The 22,346-nt window shown below is 27.9% G+C and overlaps 2 protein-coding genes and 1 long non-coding RNA gene across 4 annotated transcripts in view; 2 read left to right on the top strand and 1 right to left on the bottom strand.

The window, feature by feature from the left end:
- Window positions 1-458: 458 nt before the first annotated feature.
- On the bottom strand, window positions 459-3,649 carry LOC142646241 (uncharacterized). The gene is made up of 2 exons (XR_012847208.1): window positions 3,209-3,649; window positions 459-3,105 (listed from the first exon to the last, which is right to left on the bottom strand). It is a non-coding gene; the product is annotated as an uncharacterized LOC142646241 (long non-coding RNA).
- A 1,976-nt stretch (window positions 3,650-5,625) lies between these two features.
- On the top strand, window positions 5,626-7,743 carry LOC113797395 (uncharacterized). Its single transcript, XM_027347760.2, has 3 exons — window positions 5,626-6,474; window positions 6,543-7,227; window positions 7,316-7,743. Exons 1-3 carry the CDS (start codon window positions 6,250-6,252, stop codon window positions 7,552-7,554), a joined length of 1,149 nt encoding a protein of 382 aa, XP_027203561.1. The 5' UTR covers window positions 5,626-6,249; the 3' UTR covers window positions 7,555-7,743.
- An 11,069-nt stretch (window positions 7,744-18,812) lies between these two features.
- LOC113797486 (uncharacterized) overlaps window positions 18,813-22,346 on the top strand; it is a 77,301-nt gene continuing 73,767 nt past the window's right edge. For both annotated transcript variants that reach the window (XM_075824872.1, XM_075824870.1), the window contains exon 1: window positions 18,813-19,929. The gene's annotated coding sequence lies outside the window, so the exon portion shown is untranslated. The remainder of the gene's footprint in view (window positions 19,930-22,346) is intronic.

Here is a 22,346-nt window from a genome sequence, read left to right as displayed (position 1 = left end):
CATCATCATCATGTTTCAAATGACAAGAACGAAACGATAATAATCGTTGTTGACGTCAAAAAAAAAAAAATATCCAAAATTCAGATGACAATGAATGAAACAACATTAAATGTTAACATTAACTTTACAAATGTTTGATCTAATTAAATCTAAATCACGAAATACAACAAAAGGTACATAGATTTCCCCATCCCCTTATCCTTTTAAATAAAAAAATTCCAGAAATACTTTTCTGTTGTTGTTGTTTGTTTGTTGCTGGATTGGAATTTCGATTACAACAATAATTTAATATAGAGGTAGCAAACAAACCAGAAAAAAATATGTTCATATTGTTGAAAATGAATCTTCTGAAACGATGATGATGATGATGATTTTGAAACATTCCAATCGATTGTTGTAACTTGATGATAATCGTTTTTTTGTTGTTGTTGTCATTGCTGCCGGCTTTTTTTTGATGATGATGATGATGATATGACTACCATTTAAAGAATAAGATTTTGATTTCACTTTGTAGAATATCATTTCGATTGAACTTTATTTACCAAAACAATAATTTTGTCTGTTTTTTTTTCTTGCATTCAATTTGAAAAATATTTCCCAGTAAAATTGTCTCAGTTATCTCAGTTTTGTCTCGGGAAAATTTCTCTGACCAATTGCATTATTGCGTGATATTGTTTTCGTTTTTTAAATTTTAAAAATTCAGTTTTCAAATTTACAATTTCATTTTTGTTGTTGTTGTTGTCAATGTTCATTACATCCAAATAGTTTGATCGATTGATTCATATCAGGTGTACAACAACAACAACAACAACAAATTCTAATTCAATATTTCGCACACTGTGTTTTCGCTGTTGATAAATGATGGTAATTGAAATTTTTTTTTTTTTTGTTCCTATAGGAAAAAAAGAAGAAGAATTTAATGAAAATTAATTTTGAAAAGCAAAAAAAAAAAAACAACAACAACAAAATTTAAATTTATAGTTATTCAAGAGAATCCATGAGAATTGATGAAGTTTTTTGTTTTTGTTTTTCTGGTTGGTTAGTTGTTCGGACACTAACTATAATCAACAACAACAACAACAAAAATCCAAGATAAACATGGTTCATAATTCATCAGGACTTAGCGCTATACGAACGATGTAATCAATGTGCAATGAGTGCAATGTAATTTTTTCCTGTTTTGTTTTTTTGTTTTTGTTTTTTTTTTTTTTTGAGTTCCGTAAACATTTATTATTATTTTCAACCATTTTCACCGTCACTGTGACTATGTATGTGAAAATAGTGATTATCGGGTTCTTGATAATTTAACACTGTATATTCTTAACATGTTTACTCCAATCTTTGTTTTTGTTGTTGTTGTTAAATCGAATTGAATTTACAATCCGTGATCGGTTTTTTTGTTGTTGTTGTTGTTGTTGTTGTCGATTCTTTATTATTATTATTTGGTTGGTTGTTTATTTCGATTTCTTTCGCGAAAAAAAAACAAAATAAATAAATAAAACTAAATTCCGGTACCATTTCTCTTGGGTCTTTTGGTATCAAAGTACAAAGTTTGTTAATTTTCAAGTTGTTTATTTTTATTTTTTATGGTTGTGAGTAAGGAGTGTTTATCCCCCATACATTCGACCGTTCCAACAATTTATCAATCCTACCCAAAACAAAAAAAAAAAAATAGAGAATACACCAGGACCACCGCCATCATCATTATCATCATCATCAGTTTTCGAAAAAAAAACCAAAGAATAACTAACTAACTAAACTAAACTTTAAAAAAAAAAATATAAATAAACTGATTCAATAGACAGCATCAATCAATCTCGATTCGACTGATCCAATTGAATCCGATACAAACACACACAGCATCTGCAGCAACATCAGCAATGATCCATATGGGATCCCAGTCATATCCAAGTGAAAAATAAAAAATTCCAAAAAAAAAAAAAAAACATTAAATCCGCACATTGAGCAAATCGTATCAGTGGAAAAAAACAAATTGACAAGATTTTTACAAATGGAATTTTTTTTTGTTGAAAATAAATTTCTTCAAAACATATAAAAAAAAAAGAAAAGAAATAAAGTTTCTTCGAAGAGATTGATGTTATATTTCAATGTCTTGGTGCAAAGAGAACCCCTTGATGATGATGATGATGATGGTGTTATCGCATTAGTATTTTGTATCGAATATAAATGTGAATCCAACAGAAACATTGATCCAAATCACGATTGTAGCCATAAATTTTATATATATTCGTGTGTGTGTTTTTATTATGAAAAAACCCGAAGAAAATTTCCAAAATGAATTGAAAGAATGAACAAGAAAAAAAACGGAAACAAATAACCAAACAAAAAAAAAAAAAGTAAATTGATGATATAGTAGTGATACGTGCCAAACAAGCTAATTGTCGAACGTGTGTGTTTTTTGTGTTTGTTTGTGTGAACATTAAAAATTTAGGATTTTAATGTATGGCTGGATATCGATTGTTTTTTATTATTATTTGCTTTTACCCCAAATCAAAAAAAAAACAACATCAACTACAACAACAACAAACTATCATCTTCCTTCCCCTCTACAACTCACAAAACCAATAGAGAAAAGTTTATGGAATCATTTTCGGGAAGAATTTTTTTACCATTATTATTTTTCTTCTTTATATTATCAGTGTTAACGGTACTCATATTGCAAAAATAAAAAAAAAAATATTTATGAGAATCACTATACAATTATTGAATTGAAATGTTTGAAAGATTCACATTTGAATAACACAAACACACAACATTATTATGGTGGATAACATTTCAAACATTTTTGTTGTTGTTGCCTTCAATGATGATGATGATGATGAAATCCAAGAATCACAAATAACACAATTTTTTAGACAAAAATTTTGTTTTTTTTTTTGCTATTGTTCGATTCATTTTTTTTCTCTCGATAAAATGGTTTTTCGTTGCTCATTCCTGAAATCTTCATATTCAATTTCGTTCACTTTTTTTTTGTTGTTGTTGTATACGGATAATGTTCGTGATGAGGCCAAAACTAAAACTCGGAGAAAAAAATTGGATAGATAGATACCAATAAAATGAAGAAAACTCTTGAAAGAATTTTATCTGGAAGAAAATATTTCGTAATAAATAGATGGATGGATGGATGGATGGATATAAAATTGTATTATTTCATTTTTATTTTATTATTATTATTATTATTATTTACCATGGTTATAGACTTTGGGAAGAATAAGAATGATGTTGTTTTAACAAAACGAAAAAAGAAAAATTCATATTTGAAAATGAGAATTCCAACGATAATAATAATAATAATAATAATAATCATTATACGTGTATTCTCAAATTCCATCGTCGCTAGAATATGGATACAATCGTTGGAATATAGAATATTTTTGGCAAAGAATTCTTGTGTTCATCATCATCATTATCATCATAATGGTTATTATTATTTTTTCCATTTTTTTTCGTTTTTTTTTGTTGTAAACGTTCGAATCGAACAAAAGGTAACAAAAAAAAATAAAAAATTCCAAAGGATGGCAGCACAAGTTCGTACATACAAAAACGTTCGAAATTGGCTCAATGAAATTGTTTTTGGCATTCGAATTGAAAAAAAAATAAAATGAGATTTCTCGAAAGCCCCAAAGCATCAAACAAATTATAAAATCATAATTTTCAAATGAATTAGATAAGACACAATTTTTTTCCATTCTGCAGAAATTGAGCACTTTATTATTGACGAAAAAAAAGTTTTCTTATTCAACAAAAAAAGAATTTTAACCAATTTTTATGAAAATATAATTTTTTTTTTTTGAAATTTCAAAAGAAAAAATAATTGCTGAATGAACACCATTCTCATTATCATTATCATCATCATCAATGAATGTATGTACAAAATTTTTTTTTCTTTTTGTTCCGATTGATCTTTTTTTTTCTATTTTTAATAATTACAATTATGTTAAGTGAAAAAAGAGATTGTTACCCATTGATAAATGATAAATGAAAAAAGAACAAATAAGAAAAAAAAGTACATTGATTTATAATTGATTTGAAATCAAATCGAATCAATCAATCAATCAAATTTATGAAAACAAATCCACAGAAAAATAAATCGCGTGAATTTGAATTTTGTTGTTGTTAATTTTATTGGATGTACGTACTTACAACAACAACAACAACAACATTGTAAAAAATTGATCAAAGGAAAAGTACAGATTAAAATTACAATTTTTTTTTCTATAGAAATTGATACTTGTAACGAGAAAAAATGTACATCATGCACTCACAAAATTATAAAACTTTTATTGCAAAAAAAAAACGAGAACAAAAAATAGGGAAATGAATTGATAATCTATTTTCACCCAACCAAACACACACACCTCTTACCCTCAATATATGTGATGGGTAAAACACACAAATCAAAATCTCAATCGAAAAAAAATTTAGGACATTTTTTCGATCCTAATTTGAAAACAAATCATTTTTTTTTTTGATATTTGATATTTTTAGGGTTGTGTTAGATATGATTTCTTCGAACTGTTTGATTTAATGTATTTGATATATTTATAATGTGCTAGGTACATTATATCAAATCAAATCAAATCGAAAAAAAAACCCGGGAATGTTCGCGTGTTAAAAAATATTCTTTCTTTCAATAGAGAAAGAAAAAACCTCGTTAATACAGGATGCGGAAACATTAATTTATGAAGAAAAAAAAACAAATTTTTACAATAAACTAAAACAACAAGGATATATATGTTGTAATATCCGGTCATGTAATGTGTGTTTGTTTGCAATCAAAACAAAATGACCAAAACAATGACCAAAACAAAACAATAAAATGAAATAAGAGAGAGAGAGAGAGAGTGGGAGAGAGAAACATGTCATTTCCAGATTATCAGAATACAGATGATGATTCGAAACAATATTAAAATCATTCGATTGTTCGATGTTGTTTTTTTTGTTTAGTAGTGGTGGTTAATCATCATCATCCTCATCATCATCAAAAAAAAAATCGAAAACATTTAATGTACCTTAACGGCAAAGTTCAACAACAAAAACAAGGATTGTTTAATTATTTGTCGTCATCCGCATAATCATTATGAGATTTTTGTTTTTTGTTTTTCTGTTCGTTTGCCAACAACCAGAAAAAAAATACATCATGATGGTGCGGATGATGATGATGATGATCAAACCCCTAACTAACCAACACAATGATTAGATAATTTGAATTAGTTAGTTTGTTTTTTTTTCTTTCTTTCTTTCTTTTTCTCATTGTGGTTTGGCAACGACAACAATAACAACAGCTAGGCAAAAAAAAATCCGGTTTTCTCTTCCCCAAAAACATCTTTTTTTTCCTTTATTTCACCCATCACTCCAAAAAAACAATCCTTGTTGCTTGTTTCCATGTGAGTGTTTCCAACCAACCTAACCGTATTCACTTGTAAACAGAGTGATAAACACACACGTATTACACATGATCGATGTGATCGATAATGATTATTATTGAATTGTTTTTGAATCAATTTTCCTCATATAATGAATTTGTTTGTTTGTTTGATTCAGAGAACTTGTGATACCGGTTTTTTTTCATCATCTTCATTTTCATTTTCTCTCTCTTTATCATTTGTTTAGATAAATATTCTTCTTCTGTATGATGATGATGATGAATATTTTGACCAACTAATACCACTACCCATTATCATCATTATCATCATGTTATGACTTCGTGGCAAAATTCAATGCCGACATACGATTAAAAATGATTATTATCATCATCATCATCAACATGAACCCATAATAATAATCATTTTCATCATCATCATCGATTTTTTTTGGCCCCCTTCTTCATCCCCACATACTTAAAATTGTTTGATAATAATTATCACATGGATTCAATAGATGTAAAATGATTATGTTGATGATGAGGATATATGTTTATATTATTATTACATGATGATAACTACCAACCAAACAGAAAAAACATACACTCCTCCCAATCGAATGACAATCACATGTGAAAAGAGTGTGATTAAAAAAAAAAAGTTTGTTAGTTTTTTTCTCTTTCTCTCTCTCTCTCTCGTTCGATATGTTCTCGAACAGAAATAATTGACAGCTGAAAATTTTTTTTGAGTATAAAACTCGGTGATTTGATCCATATTTTGATCCGGTGATTTAGTGAATGTTTGTTTGTGTGCAAAATTAATTCTAAATTTTGAAATCTACAATTAAACAAAAAAGAAAACAAAAATGTATCGATATCAACAACAACAACGAACTTTATTATCATCAATGATGAAAATGGCCATCACATCATCATCTGATCAATTTATGATGGTCAATCAAAAAATTCCTACTTCATTTGTTGTAATGATACAAATGAATCGATCAAAATCATCGTATGTAAAATCAAATCGTGTATTGAATGTTGTTTCGAATGTTAATCGACAAAGTTATAATGAAAAACATTTTGAGGTAATTTAAATAAATAATTCCTTTAGCAGACAAAGATGTTAATTTTTCTTCTTTTTTTTAAATTTTAGGCTATATTGAAATCACCTGTTGCCATACCATTATCAAGAAATATTGATTCAAGAACTAAAACAGAGAAAAAAATTCAATTACCATCAAATATTGTTATGCGTTATTGTCCAAATAGTGATGAAGATCAAACACAAAATTTGGCTATAACCAAAACTCGACAATTATCCAAACGTCCATTGTTATTGTTTTTTGGTTGGTTAGAAGCAAAAGAAATTCATATGGAAAAATATCGTGAATTTTGGTTTGAACGTGGTTTTGATATACTTTCAGTACGAACATTACCAATGCATTTATTATTACCAAAAATTGGTGGCCGTAGAAATGCTGAAACAATGATTAATTTTTTGGCTAATCATCATCTTGTCTATGATGAAATACTCATACATGGATTTTCTGTTGGTGGATATCAAATGGGTGAAATTTTTCTTTATTTAAAAGAAAATAAAGATAAAAATGAACGAATACGTCATATCTATGAATCACTTAAAGGTATAATTGTTGATTCATTAGTATATGCACAGGATTGTCCACCAGGTGCATCAAAAGCCATAACAAATCATCCAATATTTCAACCAATGTTGGAAAAAACTATTGATAAATTTTTAAAATTAACAAAATCATTTACATATGATCGTTATATTAAAGTACAGGATCTTATGTTTGCAAATGAATCAAAATTACCAGGTAAATAAATGTGTGAAAAAAAACCACAAATAACAAATTTTAAATACAAATTTTTTTTTTGTTTATACTCTTCTCTTCAAACAAACAGGATGCATTCTACATTCAAAAGCTGATGTTGTCAGTAGTATTACACATAATATTGAAATATATAATGGATGGAAATCAAGAAATCCAGAAAATTCTGAATTACATTGTTGGCATGATGCATTACATGTACTTATCTATAAAAAATATCCAGAACAATATACAAAAATTGTTGATGAATTTGTTGCAAACAAAACAAAAATTACAAAAGCAAAAATACCCAAAAAAGTGAAAAAACAATAGACAATTATTTGGTGAAATGAAGAATCATGACGATGGTGATGACGAAAACGAAATTAGTCAAATTCAATTTCCTAAACGGCCTGATTAATAATTGATATGATATATGATAATTTGTAATTAGTAGATCTCTCGGTGATTTTTTTTGTTTGTGATATTTATATAAATATTTTTTTGATATTTCTTATTTAATATTTTTATCTTTAAATTTACCAAATTAAATTTATTTTTCATTATTATAATCAAATAAAAATCTATCTGTTTTCTTGCTCAATAAAATTGAAAAAAAATTGAAAGTTTTCCTTTCCATTTGGTTTTGATACTTTGCTCATTGGTAACAAAGTTTGATGATTAGGTAAGCCAAACAAAAAATGTCTAATCGTATGATGATGATTCAAAAGAAAAGAAAAATCGAATAATCACATCATTTATCAGGCAATAAGAAATTTGCACTAGAAAATAAGCCAAATTTGCCAAAAAAAAATCAAAGAAGATAATTTCTTTGGAAACAAAATGCCGAAAATTTTCTCCTAAGACACCGATTCTATCATAAGATAAAAAAATGAATTTTAAACAAAAAAAATTTCGACACCATCAATGTAATTTTAAAGAGCACAGTTGATGCAAATTTTTATCAGACTTTTCGTGGTTGTTCACAATACATATTCTCAATTCGGTTTGAATTGGTGGGGAAATCAAACAACAACTCTCAACAGATTTATCTTTTGGATTTATTATTATTTTGTTTGGAATGAAAAAAAGAAATTCTCATTATTATTTCATTATAATACAAATTGAAGAGAGAATTATTTTTTTCAGTCAAAATCAGATTTTCAATATAATAATGGAAAGGGGAGAGAAACGAGAGAAAAATATTTGATCGACATTCTGACAGATTTCTCTGGAGAATTTTTCTGTTTGAATTTTTTTTTTTGTTGTTGTTTTTTTTTGATTTTCAAATTTTCAAATGTCAAATGAGTATTTTTTTTCCTATGAAAAAATTAACAAAAAATCAACAAAAGAAAAATTAGGAAACACAAGAAAAACAAAATTTTGTTTGTCATTTGAACAAATTAGCCTGACCAAATCCACACATCATAGATGTTTGCATCCGTTGATGAAGAAAAAAGTTCTCGACTGATGATGATGATAATAAGTTTTAGAATCATTTATGTTACTTGCATGGACATTTGTGTGTGTGTGTGTGTATGTGTAAATGGCTATTAAATATTGAAGATTTTTTTTGTTTTTGTTTTGACCAGAGAATATTACGGACGACTACGGACACAATAATAATTTATTCAGCTCATTAACTTTAGATTTCATAATCAACATGCAACAACACACAATATCACCAAATAATATATATATAAAATTGACAATGTTGTTTTTCGAAACTTTTTTTTTTCTTGCCGTACCCGAGAATACTTTTGTGAATTGTGTATATAGTATAGTAATGAACAAGCCGGTAACAAACCCGACGACAACAAGCAAATTTTTTTTTGTTCCTTTGCTTGATTTTGAAATCAGCATTATCACAAACATATAACAACAACAACAACAACAACCAAATACCCGGAATTCGGGAAAGTTTTTTGTTGTTGTTGTTGTTGAACCTATTGAGAATTTTGTTTCCAAATGTAGTGTTGTTGGTTGTTGTTGTTGTTGTTGTTTATCATCATGTTTATTTTCAATTCAGTATAATTTATTCGGATTTTGTTTGGGTATTTTTTTATTTTTTTTTATTACCCACGAAAATGCAAATAGAAAAATGATAATAATTTCAAATGTGAATGACAATTAATTCAATACAAAAACTGAATGAATGACACCGGTTTCAATTGGGAATATTCTAGAGTATTCATGGTATATTTGTTTTTTTTTTTGGGTTACAACACATTTTACACAAAATGATGATTTTAATGACCAGAAATGAAAAGATTTTAAACTGAACTAAATAAAAAAATATGAAAATTACAGAAATGATTTGATATCATATGGATCAATTGAATTGTACCGTGAAACAAAATGAAATATATAAAAAAAACTATGATATAATAGGATCATCATCATAATTAAAAAAAACGAAAACAACAAAACAACAAGCCAGTATGGACTATGGGAAAATCAACAACAACAAAATAAAATAGATTTGGCATCATGTATGCTAAACAAAACAAAAGTAGACCTAGTGTTATTTTGTTAACGAAATTCTGGTTCAAAGCATTATTCAGCTTTGAAAATTGGTTTAATCATCATCATCATCATTATTTGCATTCATTCATTCATTCATTCAATGAATGATTCAAACAAACAAACAAAAAAATTCGGGAAATTTGAGAATTTCCAAAAAACATCCCGGCATTTCATGCAATCATTCTCTCTCTTTCTCTATCTATATAATAACTAACTATTACTAACCGATTTAGTTTGTAGATTCTGTAGAAAATGAAAATCTTCTTTTGTTTTGTTTGCTTCGGGTTCATTCTCTTGATTCACTATTAGATTCTCTACATAATCATCATCATTGCAGAAAAAAAATAATCATTGGTTCGGTATTTTTCCAGGGTTCAAAAAAAAAAATTAATAGAAAACTTTTTCTACTTTTGATTTATTTTTTTCATTTCATTCTTCTTCTTTGGGTGATTATATCCTTCTTCTTCTTCAAAAAAAATATTGATCTTGGCAATCATGAACCAAGCGAAAATAAAAAAAACTTTTGATCAATTTTTTTTTTCTTCATTTTCCAGAAAACCACATTATCCACATTGGTAGACAAATGAACAAAAAAATGGCTGAATATTTTCTATCGGGGAGTACATATAATTTACTTCAAGGTTAAAGATTTTCACTGTTTTCCAGAAACAAAACAAAAAAAGAAGAATAATAAGTAAGCAAGAATAGAAAGAAAGAAAGAATGAAAAAAACCATAAGACAACAATCTTTGGATTCAAAAAAAAAAAAAAAAATTCATGTATATAAATCATTCATCTTTTGTCTCTCTCTCTCTCAACCATACTTATAATATTGATTTTGTCGTAACTTTTTTTCTTTTTTTCTCCCTTTCCAATATTCATTCATTCTTTATTGTATCTGGGAAATTATGTATGTGTGTGTGGGTGCATCATAGAATGTTTTTTTTTTGAATGAAAATCAACTCTTTACTTCTCTTTGTTTGGTTCGGTTCGGTTCGGTTCGGGGTAAAGATCTTTCATGATTTCATGATATCATTAAATTACCATGTCTATCTATCCATTAATCTAAAGTTTTTTTCTTCTTCTTCTTCTGAAAAGTATTGAATACATATTACCGAAAAAAGAAGAAGAAGAAGAAGAAGAACGACGGTAATTTGTTCAATGAATGCAACAACAACAACAACAAAAAAAGCAGCCAGCAAATTTGAATGAATAAAGAGAGAGAAAAAAATAGACATTAAATAATACATACAATCTTTTCAAGCCTATCTATGATCTTTTATATACATGAAGAGAAGAAAAAAAAGCTTCGTAGCTGATAAATATATTTCAATTCAATTCATTGAAGGAAAAAAAACTTTTTTTTTTTTTGCTTTGGCTTTGGCCATTATGAAAAGAATCATTTGTGAAAAGAATAATGAACAAAAAAAAAAGAAGAAGATTTTATCATATAACATCAAAGGTATTAATTTGAATATTTCAGTTCATTCATTCATTCATTCATTCATTTATTCATTCGATAACCAATAGATCGAATTTGTATTGAATGAAAATATTCCAAAAAAAGAATTTACTTTTATTGATGATGGTTGGAAATTGGGAAAAACTTTTTTTTCAGTCAAGGAAAAATTTATCAAATACAGATACAAATTCGAAAGAATTCTAATACCTTGAAATTGATTTGTAAAATGGCCATTTTTTAAAATTGGATTTTCCTTCTTTTGAAATTAATCAAGAATTTACCTTTTTTTTCAACGGAAATGATCAATGTTTCGAATGAAAAAAAGAAAAGATTTTCATTGCTTCTGAAATTAAGTAACAAAAAAATAACAGAACAGAACAGGAAGATAAGAAGAAACCAGAAAGAAAAGAAAATTGCTATCATCAGCTAAATCATTCTTAAATATGAAATACACAAAGAAAAACACAGAGAAAAAAGCCAGCACTATGATCAAAAAAACAGGATGGTCATCACATCACTTTAATGATTCTGTTTCTGATATATATCAAAGATCTATTTTTTTCAAAATAGTATCATCATTTTTCTTTACAATAACATTAAAGTACTCCAAACACACACACACAAAAACACACACCAAAAAATGTAATCGGCTTATTTGATTTCGATTGGATATTTTGGTAAAAAGGAAAAGAAAAAAAAAAATTATGGATTACATTGTTTGTGTGGGTAATAAGATGAATTGATGCTGATGATGAAATCAACCCAAATAGACCAACAACAACAACAACAACAAAAAAAGTTTGGCCAACACATCATATTGATTGAAAACTTTGAAATTTTTTTTTCGTTGTTGTCCATCTCTCACTTTCACTCACTGATTCTGTAGAAAAAACTTTTTTTTCAACAGAACATTATGGGATAATGGAACCATCATCATCATGGAATGGTTTGATACAATTTCCCCCCCCCACTTGGTCGTTCCATACATTCAATTTATTTTCTTGAAGTTAAAATTAACGAGTAATTCGTATACAATTGTGGTTACCATTGCCATCACCATCATCATCATCATCATCAAGCCATATCACATACTTGGAAAGCAAGGCCAATCATTTTCAAACTATAAAAGACTTGGATTTACACTCTCTTTTGCAAAGACATGTATGACATGCATTCATTGTAAATGAATCATACTATTATGATTATGATGATGATCATCATCATCATAAACATCAAGTGGAAAAGAAAATTTATCGGAGAAAAAGAAGAAAAAAAAAAATGATGATAGTCATGACATGATGAACAATAATAATCTACATTTCACAATCTCAATAATAATAAATTCTCTTCCGACTGAACGAAAAAAAAGTAAAAAAATAAAACTATTTGGCATCTGAAATCTTGTGAAAAAAAATGTATGTAAAAGAAGAAAAAGAAAAGAAATCATTGTAAAGATTATACATTTTTTCTTTTTCGTTATTTTTCTTCATCATTCTTCATTCTTGGCATTCATTCAACAACAACAACAACAACAAACGAAAAAAAAAATCAAAGAATTTAATCACCGATTCTGTATTCTGTATTTTTTATATTATTATTATTATTTAAATATTTCGCACACAAAATTATTGTATACTAGAAATAAAAAAAAACAAGATATTAATTCTCGAAAAAACAACCAACAACCACCAACCACCACCACTACCACTATCTCAGTAATTTTACTACTGCTATTTTTATCAATGAAAATAAATTCCGGCCGACAGAATTATCTCTCGTTTTTTTTTTGCCTTGTTTTACACTTTGGGTTAAAAAACAAAATTATTATTATTATTATTATTATTTCCAGTTATATACAAATAATATAACTAAATGGGCTATATAAATTATAATTTTAGATTTGTGTTTTTCTTGATTCTTGTTGTTGTTGTTGTTGTTGTAAACGAATATAAACATTGTCAATAGAAAAAAAATCCATATGTTTATACTATAGTAGACAACAACAACAACAACTGAAAAAAGTAATCGAAAAAAACAGCAACAACAACATAGTTTATCTATCAGTAACGTTATTATTATTGTTTAAATAGTTTGCCTATTTCTACACACACAATGATAATGACGATGGTGATGTGGATGTGGGCCATGTGGATGATGGTCGATGCAAATAAATAAAAGGAATATAGAGAGGATGAAGAAGGGAGAAAAAAAAGTCAAACATGAAAGCAGCAAAAAAAATGAAAATGAAAATTGTCATCATGAAGAATCGAAAATCTTCAAAATGCTAAACGCAGAAACAATGTTTGAATCGGTTTTTTTTAAAAATATATTGTTATTGTACCAAAAGAAAGAAAGAAAGAAAAAAAAATTGTAAATCGTTATTCTCGAAAATATATGATGATAATAATGATGATGATGATGATGACATTACTTGGTTGTTGATGATATTATTATTTTTTTTTTTTTTTTTGATTTGCCCCATTTTTTATATATGAATTTTTTTTTCTTTCACTATATTCTGTGTGTGTGTATTTTATAAGAACATTGAACACATTAAAAATGTGGAACTTAGATACACACACACACACATAATCTTCATATATTCTCTATATTGAGGATGCAATAGATTTTTTTTATGTGTCTCATACATATATTTTTTTTTTTTTTTTTTTGGTACAATAACTATTTGTTTAAATGGCCACTATCGACATTAACCAAAATAGACATACATATTGGGTAAATATAACAACAACAAGAATCTAGAAGAGAACAAATCGTACAAAACCAAACCAAACCGACCAACAACAACAGCGACGATAACAGAAGACACAAAGTGAAAAAAACAACAACAAAACGAGATAAATAGAAAATGAGAAATACGATTTGGACAGAATCGATCCAACAAGAACCAGCAAATGCGGATAGTGCGGAAATAAATTTTTTTTTCAACCAGACATACATACACATGCAAAAATAGATAGAAAGATACAGATGCCAACAGTGAAAAGACATTAGATTCTTACACACACACACACACAAACAGTATTGGCTAGTTATGTTATTTTTTTTGGCTTACTGGTTGTTGTTGTTGGATATATATTTTTTTTTCTTGGGTTGGCCATTGGATGCGATTTTCGATTGATGATGTTTTTGTTTTCTCCCTGTTATTTTTTTTTTTTTTTTGAAAACGAGAATAATAATGAAAAAAGCTAGAAGCATTCGAAAATGTTATGATGATGATGATAAAAAAATCGGTTTTTTTTTTGCTGAAAATGGCCTTGTACAAATATCATTAATGATGATTACCCCAGAAAAAAAAAGTGGAGTGGCAAAGAATCCAAACAACATTGTGCATCGGAATTTGCTTTTTTTTTTTTGGTTAGCTGCTGGTTGAAGACTTGCGCATCATAGGAATTTTTCTTTTATTGAAAAGAATAAGGAGAACAGAAGCGCCGCATCTTTATTATTATTATTATTATTCTTTTGATGATCATTAAATTCTTTTGCCACTACAGTCTACTATTTTATTCAATAAATGCTACTACCGTTGTTTGCATCATCATCATCAACAACAACATCTATGATCATTGAGGCCGCTATTTTTGTGAATTCATAAATTCACAGCATCGGAATTTTATTTGAAGAAAAGTCTGTTATGTGTGTGTGTTTGTGTGTGCTGGTTCGAAAACAAGAAAAATCTATGCATCCGATTCTTATGGTTGTTGTGAACAACAAAAAAAAAATGAATTTGGAAATGGAATTGCGCGCGCGATATACAATGGTGATGTGAATTTTTTCTCATTTGGTATATCAAGAATCAGAATTTCGTTTGTTGTATTTTCTACACAAATGTCTGTGTGTGTGTGTGGTGCATAGGTGTGCAAATTGTGTTTTTTTGAATGATAAAAAGCAAATAAAAATCTTCGTCGTTGTCGTTCAAGTCAGACAAAATCATTGAATTCTTTTCGAATTTTACAAATCATCATCATCATCATTAATGTCTTCCTTATTTTTTTTCACTTGTAATTTGATAATAATTATTGAACAATTTGTTAAATGATTGTGTGTGTGTGTGTTTTGTTGTTGAAAAAGGAAAAAAAAGTGAAAAAATTCATCCACCCACACACACACACACACACACACATAAATAGACTATTGAATTTCAATTGTCATCGATTTTTTCTTTCTCGAAAAAAGCATCATCAATTTTTTCTACAAAAAAAAAAGTCACACCAATAGTGAATATGATGATGATGATTCTTCTTCTGTAGTGATTCACTAATGAAATGTTTTTTTTTTTAAAGAAGAAATTTGAGAAAAGAAACGTGAACATCATTCATTCATTGCATTGCATCTTGTTAACATCAATCGATTTTTTTTTTGTTTGTTTTTCTGACTTTTGAACAACCGGAAAAAAACAAGTGATCAAAACAAGAACAAATCGATTTGAAACTTTTCTTCACTTTCAAATTTTTTGAACACGAAACATTCGTGATCCAAACAACAAATCGTCCCGAATCATGAATAGATTTCATGAATTTGAATTTTGAGAAGAAAATTTTTTTCAATTTTCAACTGTTGTAATGTAATGTCAATTATCAAAGCAGAGAACAATGAAAAAAAAATTCATTTAAATAATAATCATCATCATTGTTCTGCTCAAATTCACATTTAAAAAAAATATATGAAAATCTTTATCATTATCAATCTTTCATAAAACAAGAATTCATTCCTCTCATTCTTTCTTCTCTGTTCTGATTTCATTGTGTTTCATTTTTCTTGCTTTCACTCTCTCTCTCTCTCTCTCTTTATTTGTTGCCCAAAGCTTAGTAGAAAAAAAACAAATCATGTCTTGGGTCTTGGAACCGAAACAAAACAAAAAGAAAGCAGAAAAAAATGAAAGCAAAATAGAATACAGACAGTCAGACATACAGAGAACATTTTTTTGATGTTTTTTTTTTGTTGCCTTTCTTATATAATCATCATTCTTTTTTTGGTTCGTTTGGATCATTTTTTTTTCTTTCTTGATTCTGGAAGGATCATTTCTGGATCATTAGTAAGATTCGTGAAATCATCTTCCGTTCCTTCATCGTTTTTTGTTGTTGTTGTTGTTGTTGTTGCTTCTCATTCCAGCAGTTGCCTATACCACACAGTATAGTAAAAAAATACTCGACACATTTCTTTTCTTTTCTTTTTTTTTCTAGTTTCTTCATGTTCGTGATTTTCGGGCAAACCTTCCTCTTTATCTTTATCTTTAAGTTTATTTTCGTTCATAATCATCATAATCATCATCAGAAGCATCGTTTTCTCTCTCTCCACACATCTTTGTAATCTAACATTTGTTTAATTTTTCTTTCCGTTTGTTCGTACAGCATCTTATCTTTCAATGAAATTACTATTCAGAATAAATTCAACTTCAAATAACAACCAGTAATAATAATAATAATCATAAAAATGATAATGATGATCAGTAGCCACGTATTTTCAACCAAAAAAAAAAAATGATGCTAAAATAAAATTGAATAATCATCAGGCCAACAAATTGAATATAATTTGCTAAAGAAAACAAAAAAAGATAAAATTAGCTAGTTTCAATTATGTTGAAATAGTTTTTTTTTGTCACATTGTGTGTTTGTTCTCATTCGTCCATTCAATCAATCGATTATCATCAAGTTTGTTAGTTTTTTTTCCATAGTTCCTTGTTGTTGTTGTTGTTATCGTTTGATCATCGTGCATCCAATCTTTACATCATAACAACAACAACAACAACAAAGTTCAATGATAATAATGTGATATGGAATCAACAAAAGACTAGCGACAACAACAACAATGATGATGATGAAGGAAAAAAATCTGTCACCCATTTATCGATGATGATGATGATAATCATATAGAGGCCATCATCATAATCATATATGAATGCTAATTTGACTCAGTTTTTTTTTACTGATTAGGGATTTATTTATTTATATAGAAAAATAGATAAAATTTTTTTTTTGTTGTTGTTGTTGTTGTTTGGAATAACAAAAAAAAAGTAGTCATCATCATTTAGGTCAAAATAGTGGTAATATCAAATGGCCATAGAGATTGGATTGCCAATTTTTTCTCTTTTTCTCTTTCTCTTTTTTTGTATTTTATTTGTTCATTTGATCTAGCCAATTTTGTTGATCATCATTCGATTCTGTATGGTATTCTTTTTCTTCTTTCTCTTCTTTGTATTTTCAATAAGGATCGTTTCTTTTGATTTGAACCAGAAACACATACACACACACCGATACAGATCGAGAGAACCCAGAAGAAATGAGAAATGACATAATACACACACACACACACAAGGATAGATTGAAGATTGAGATATTTTTGAATCATGAATAGATAGATGGATAGATATAGCCGGTCAAGATAAATTCTACAGCAAGAAAAAACCATAGAATGAAAATATAGAACAACAACCATGCAACTCAAATGAAACAAAAAAATGCAATAAACTTAGTACTGGAATTCTTTCTTTCTTTTTTTTTGTTTGGTCCCAATAGAAAGAAAAACAACAACAAAATTCTTTGTTGTTCGTTTGATGTCGTCTTCATTCATTCATTCATTCATTCTTGCTGTTGTTGTTGTTGTTGAACTTAATTGATTCAATTCGATCCAAATTGAAGCTGACATCGACACATATTATTACACTATAGCTAAAAGTTAAAGTAAGATGAGGTGAAAATAGCCAAAACAAAATGATGGGCAAATTCGTTTCTTTTTTTCGTTGGTCGTTGGTCAGTTGTCAGTATGTGAATGAAGCTTGGTTTTTTGTTGTTGTTGTTGTTATGTTAGACTTTTATTTCTTTCGATTATTATTGGCTTCATATAGTCATAGTTGTCATTATTCGTTAATGTTTCATTATTCATTGATGATGATGATGATGTTTCCAGCAGCAACAACAAAAAAAAAATTCCTATCATTTTCATTCCGGTCATCATTTGTCATTCGATTCGGGTTTGAAAAAAATTCTTTGTCAAAAATTTTTTTTTTACTTTTGGCAAAAACAACTGCCAAAATCAATTGATGATAACAATGATGATAATTATTATTTTTTTGTTGTTGTTGAATTCAAACATTCATTGTAATTGTAATATTTATTCTTGTTTTGTTTTTCTTTTACTATCTCTTTCTCTATCTCTCTCCCAGAAATTTTAGCTTCAGGACATTCAGCCAGAAGATTATTATTATTACAATTCATTTGAAAATGTTTTCATATGGAATTTCATAACAATGTGCAAACGACAACCAACCTGAAAATTCATGATCCAAATTCAAGAATGTTTTGAATCAAGAAACAAGAAGAAAAAATTTAATTAATTATCAATTCGTTGTTTTTTGTGTAAGTGAGTAGTGAACAAACAAAAACACACACAAAAATATTTCATCAACATTTGTAATCTATGATTTCATCATTGAAAGAAGCGATTCAAATTTTTGAAAGAAAAAAAATCAATTTTTTTCACAATCAATTTATTTTCAATGGAGAAAAAAAAATGAATCAAAACACTTAATCAATCCAAGCGAAAATAAGGTTAAATAAGTAAATCTTTTTCCTTTCTTTCTTCCTTTCTTTCTTTCAAACATCAATGAATGAAATGAATGACGATTCTGTTCTTCTTCTACAGTTTCTTCTTCTTATTCGTTTTCAAATGTTGATCCAACAAATTTATGTGCAATGTTTGTGTTTTTGTTTTTTCTTGGTTTGTTTGATCTATTTTTCTATTATAAATGATGTGTGTGTTCATTGATGTTTTTATGTTTGTTTGTGTGTTGATGTTGATGATTATGTAATTTGTGCAATGTTTGTGATGGCCAATATTATTCGTGTTTTGTTGTTGTTGTTGTCGTTGTTATTATCATTATTATCATCTGTGTATTTAATTTATTAAGTGCTCTGTCCGTTATATTATTGTTTGTTTGTTTGTTTAAAGATCCATAATACACCAAAAAAAAGTGTTATCATTGTTGAACCAATTTTTTCGATGATGATTCATTTGATTCATTTAATTTGATTTAAATGTGATAATAATTCTGTGTTTGATACCGGTTTCGATATTCTGCAATACATCAATGATTGATTCAAGAATCTATTACGTTTCTTTTATTCTTGTTTCTTGTTTCTGGTTATGTGGGTGTGTAAAAGTTGTATCGTTTCTTAATTATTTTGGTTTTCTCCTTTCAAATATGGCCAATTTGTGTTGTTTTTCATGTTTTCTTCTTCGTTGTTGATGATGATAAACACATCAAACACATCGACACATTCGATTTCGATGAACATTTTTGTTACGGGCGTCTATTTTAACGTACAACACTATTGAAACGATGATGAAATCGTAACGCGCCCATTTTCTTTTTTTTTCATTTCCCCTTTTGGTTAATCATTAATCCAATATCATCATCATCATCATTATAAGTCATTCAAACAAACAAACAAACAAAACAAGCAAAACACTAACATCATCAAACAACTTACTAACACTTTTACCGCCTACTAATCATCATTATTTTCGGTAAAGAATTTCATTCGAAATCAATTTGCTCAACATCGACATCAACGACGATAAACACTTCAAAATTTCCTTGTTTTTTTTTCTCACAACTCAACGTAATTGGATTTTTTTTTTCAACAATTCCACATTGATCGACAAACAAAAACAAAAACAAAACAAACATCGATTTATCCGGTGTGTGTTTCAAATAAAATTCATTTCTTATATATACACACACAGAGAGAGATAGCGTACACACATTTTAAAGATCTTACGAAAAACAAATTAAAATTATCTTTAGTTATCATTTGAGTGCGATGAAAGAATTTTTTGTTGTTGTTTTTTTTCTAGCCGTTTAAAATTCTGTCGTTGTTGTTGTTGAAAAGTTCAATTTTAACAACAACAACAACAACAGAATTATTAGTTTATTTCTTTGCTACGACCGGAAAAAACAACAAGGCAAATGAAATGAAATGAAAAAAAGTATTTTCACACATCGGGAAAAAGAGAATTAAAGAATCAAGAATCAAGAAAAATAGTGTACCAAAAAAAAAAAAAAATAAATAAAGCAAAGAATGAGAAAGTTTTCGATTGTCGATCATCATCATACACACAGAAAAATAAAGTCGTAAAATATACGGCAAAATCCATAACATTTTTGGGTTTTAACGTCATCCACAAAATGTTACGTTTTTTTTTCTTTTTTTTGTATTTCTGGGCAAAATCCATGAAATATTGAGGCAAAAAACTCAAATATTTGTGGCCAAAAAATCATGAAATATTCTGGAAAAGACCTAATATTTCTTGGAAAAATCCATGAAATATTCTGGAAAAAGACTGAATATTTTTGGACAAAAATCCATGAAATATTCTGGAAAAAGACTGAATATTTTTGGGCAAAAAATCCATGAAATATTCTGGTTAAAAATATTTTTATTTACAAAAAAATGCGAAATAAAAGAGAAAAGAAAAGATAAATTTAGCCGACTAAGGTGGCATAAAGATCATTTTTTAAATTCATAAACAAAAAGTAAACAAGTTAATCAGTGAATAAAATAATTAAGATTATTGGCCAAGGATAGATTAAAATTCTCCGATTTGTTTGCTTTATTTTCCAGATTATCGCTCAAATCATGGCTATGTGATTTCTAATAATTTATCATGAATGGATGAATCTTCCTTGGTTGCCCTCAGTTCACTACTGATGCTTGCTTGAGTTCCGTATCGCTTCCGATTTCTCGCTCGACCGTTGGAGATTTCCTTATCCAGCCACAACGCTTTCTATTGTTTTTTCGATGCTTTAAGCTGTTACACAAAATAATATTTCTGATTCGAAAAATAGTCAAATGGCAAACGAAAAACAAAAACTTCGTTTAAAAACAAAAATGCTGGATTCGAATTATTTCATTTGTTTAATTGAATTATTAACAATGTTTCGAATGTTAACGAATTGTTTCAAATTTCAAGTTCAATTGTTATGGCTAAATCGAACAAACATCGATTTACCAAATCTTTTCATGAATCGATCATGAATCCAATCAGATATTCAAAAGCAATTTTAGGTTATAAGTTGTTTACGAAGCCACCGAATGACAACAGCCACTAGTTTTGGCTTCATGAACAAATTGCCACATCTGTCCCCTTCATATTTTTAAACCAAATTAGATATTAGTCAATTCGAGTGGAACTCATCGTAGACAAATGAAGGAAGATCCAATCCAATACCTTCTTCTTTAGCCCCATTGAAAAAAATTTGGTTAGGAAACATCCATTTTGTCTGTATGATTATTCTGTCCGGGAGATAGGATTCCATTCTCATTGAAACGTGGTTTCAAATCTATCATTTTTTTTGTAGATCCAACTTCGCAAATTCATTGCAAACGCGATATATTTGGCCGAGTGTCATTCAGTTAACATATTTTTTCAAATCGTACATATTTTATTATGAAATTTTGATAAATCCAAAAAATGAAAATTAAGATTTTAAAATTTTTTCTAAGTCCAGAAATTTTTCATGAAATATTGAGGCTGGTGAAAAAATCCATGAAATATTGAGGCTAGCAGAAAAATCCATGAAATATTGAGGCTAGCAGAAAAATCCATGAAATATTGAGGCTAGCAGAAAAATCCATGAAATGTTTGGGCAAAACAAAAAATCCATGAAATGTTTGGGCTGAGTATAAGATTGGCAAAAAATCATGAAATATTCTGGAAAAAAATCCTAATATTTCACGATTTCAGTTTTCCATAAAATATTGAGGAAAAAAACCATAACATTTTGTGGATGACGTTAAAACCCAAAAATGTTATGGTTTTTTGGCAAAAAATCGAACTATTTTACGTTTCATTTTTCTGTGTGTATTATATATTTTTAATTTACTTTTTCATTTCTGCCTTTTTTTTCTGTTTGTTTTTTTCACTTTCATTTGATTCTGCAGGAATTTTTTTTCGTTTTGTTTTGTTTTGTTCCGTTATGTTTGTGTTGTGTTGGACGGATATTGTGTGTGTATGTGTGTTTTCGGCAGAATTTTTTTTATGAAATTTTTTCTTCTTTATGAAAAATAATATCAATTCTTTTGGAGAAAAAAAAAAGAATGGCGTCAAAGAAAGAA

This window comes from Dermatophagoides pteronyssinus, unplaced genomic scaffold (assembly GCF_027571235.1).
Source record: "Dermatophagoides pteronyssinus isolate colony J.1.1.1.1 unplaced genomic scaffold, Derpt_VIB-CSIC_2022.12 sq0002, whole genome shotgun sequence".
NCBI lineage: Eukaryota > Metazoa > Arthropoda > Arachnida > Sarcoptiformes > Pyroglyphidae > Dermatophagoides > Dermatophagoides pteronyssinus.
The sequence above is the reverse complement of the archived record's forward strand: the minus strand, read 5'-3'. Positions and strand labels throughout refer to the sequence as shown.

Excerpts from the sequence above, each read along its gene's own strand:
- LOC113797395 (XM_027347760.2), top strand. The coding sequence starts at position 6,250 with ATGTATCGATATCAACAACAACAACGAACTTTATTATCATCAATGATG. Across the intron at positions 6,475-6,542 it reads ATAATGAAAAACATTTTGAG|GCTATATTGAAATCACCTGT; the intron begins GTAATTTAAATA and ends TTTAAATTTTAG. Across the intron at positions 7,228-7,315 it reads AAATGAATCAAAATTACCAG|GATGCATTCTACATTCAAAA; the intron begins GTAAATAAATGT and ends TCAAACAAACAG.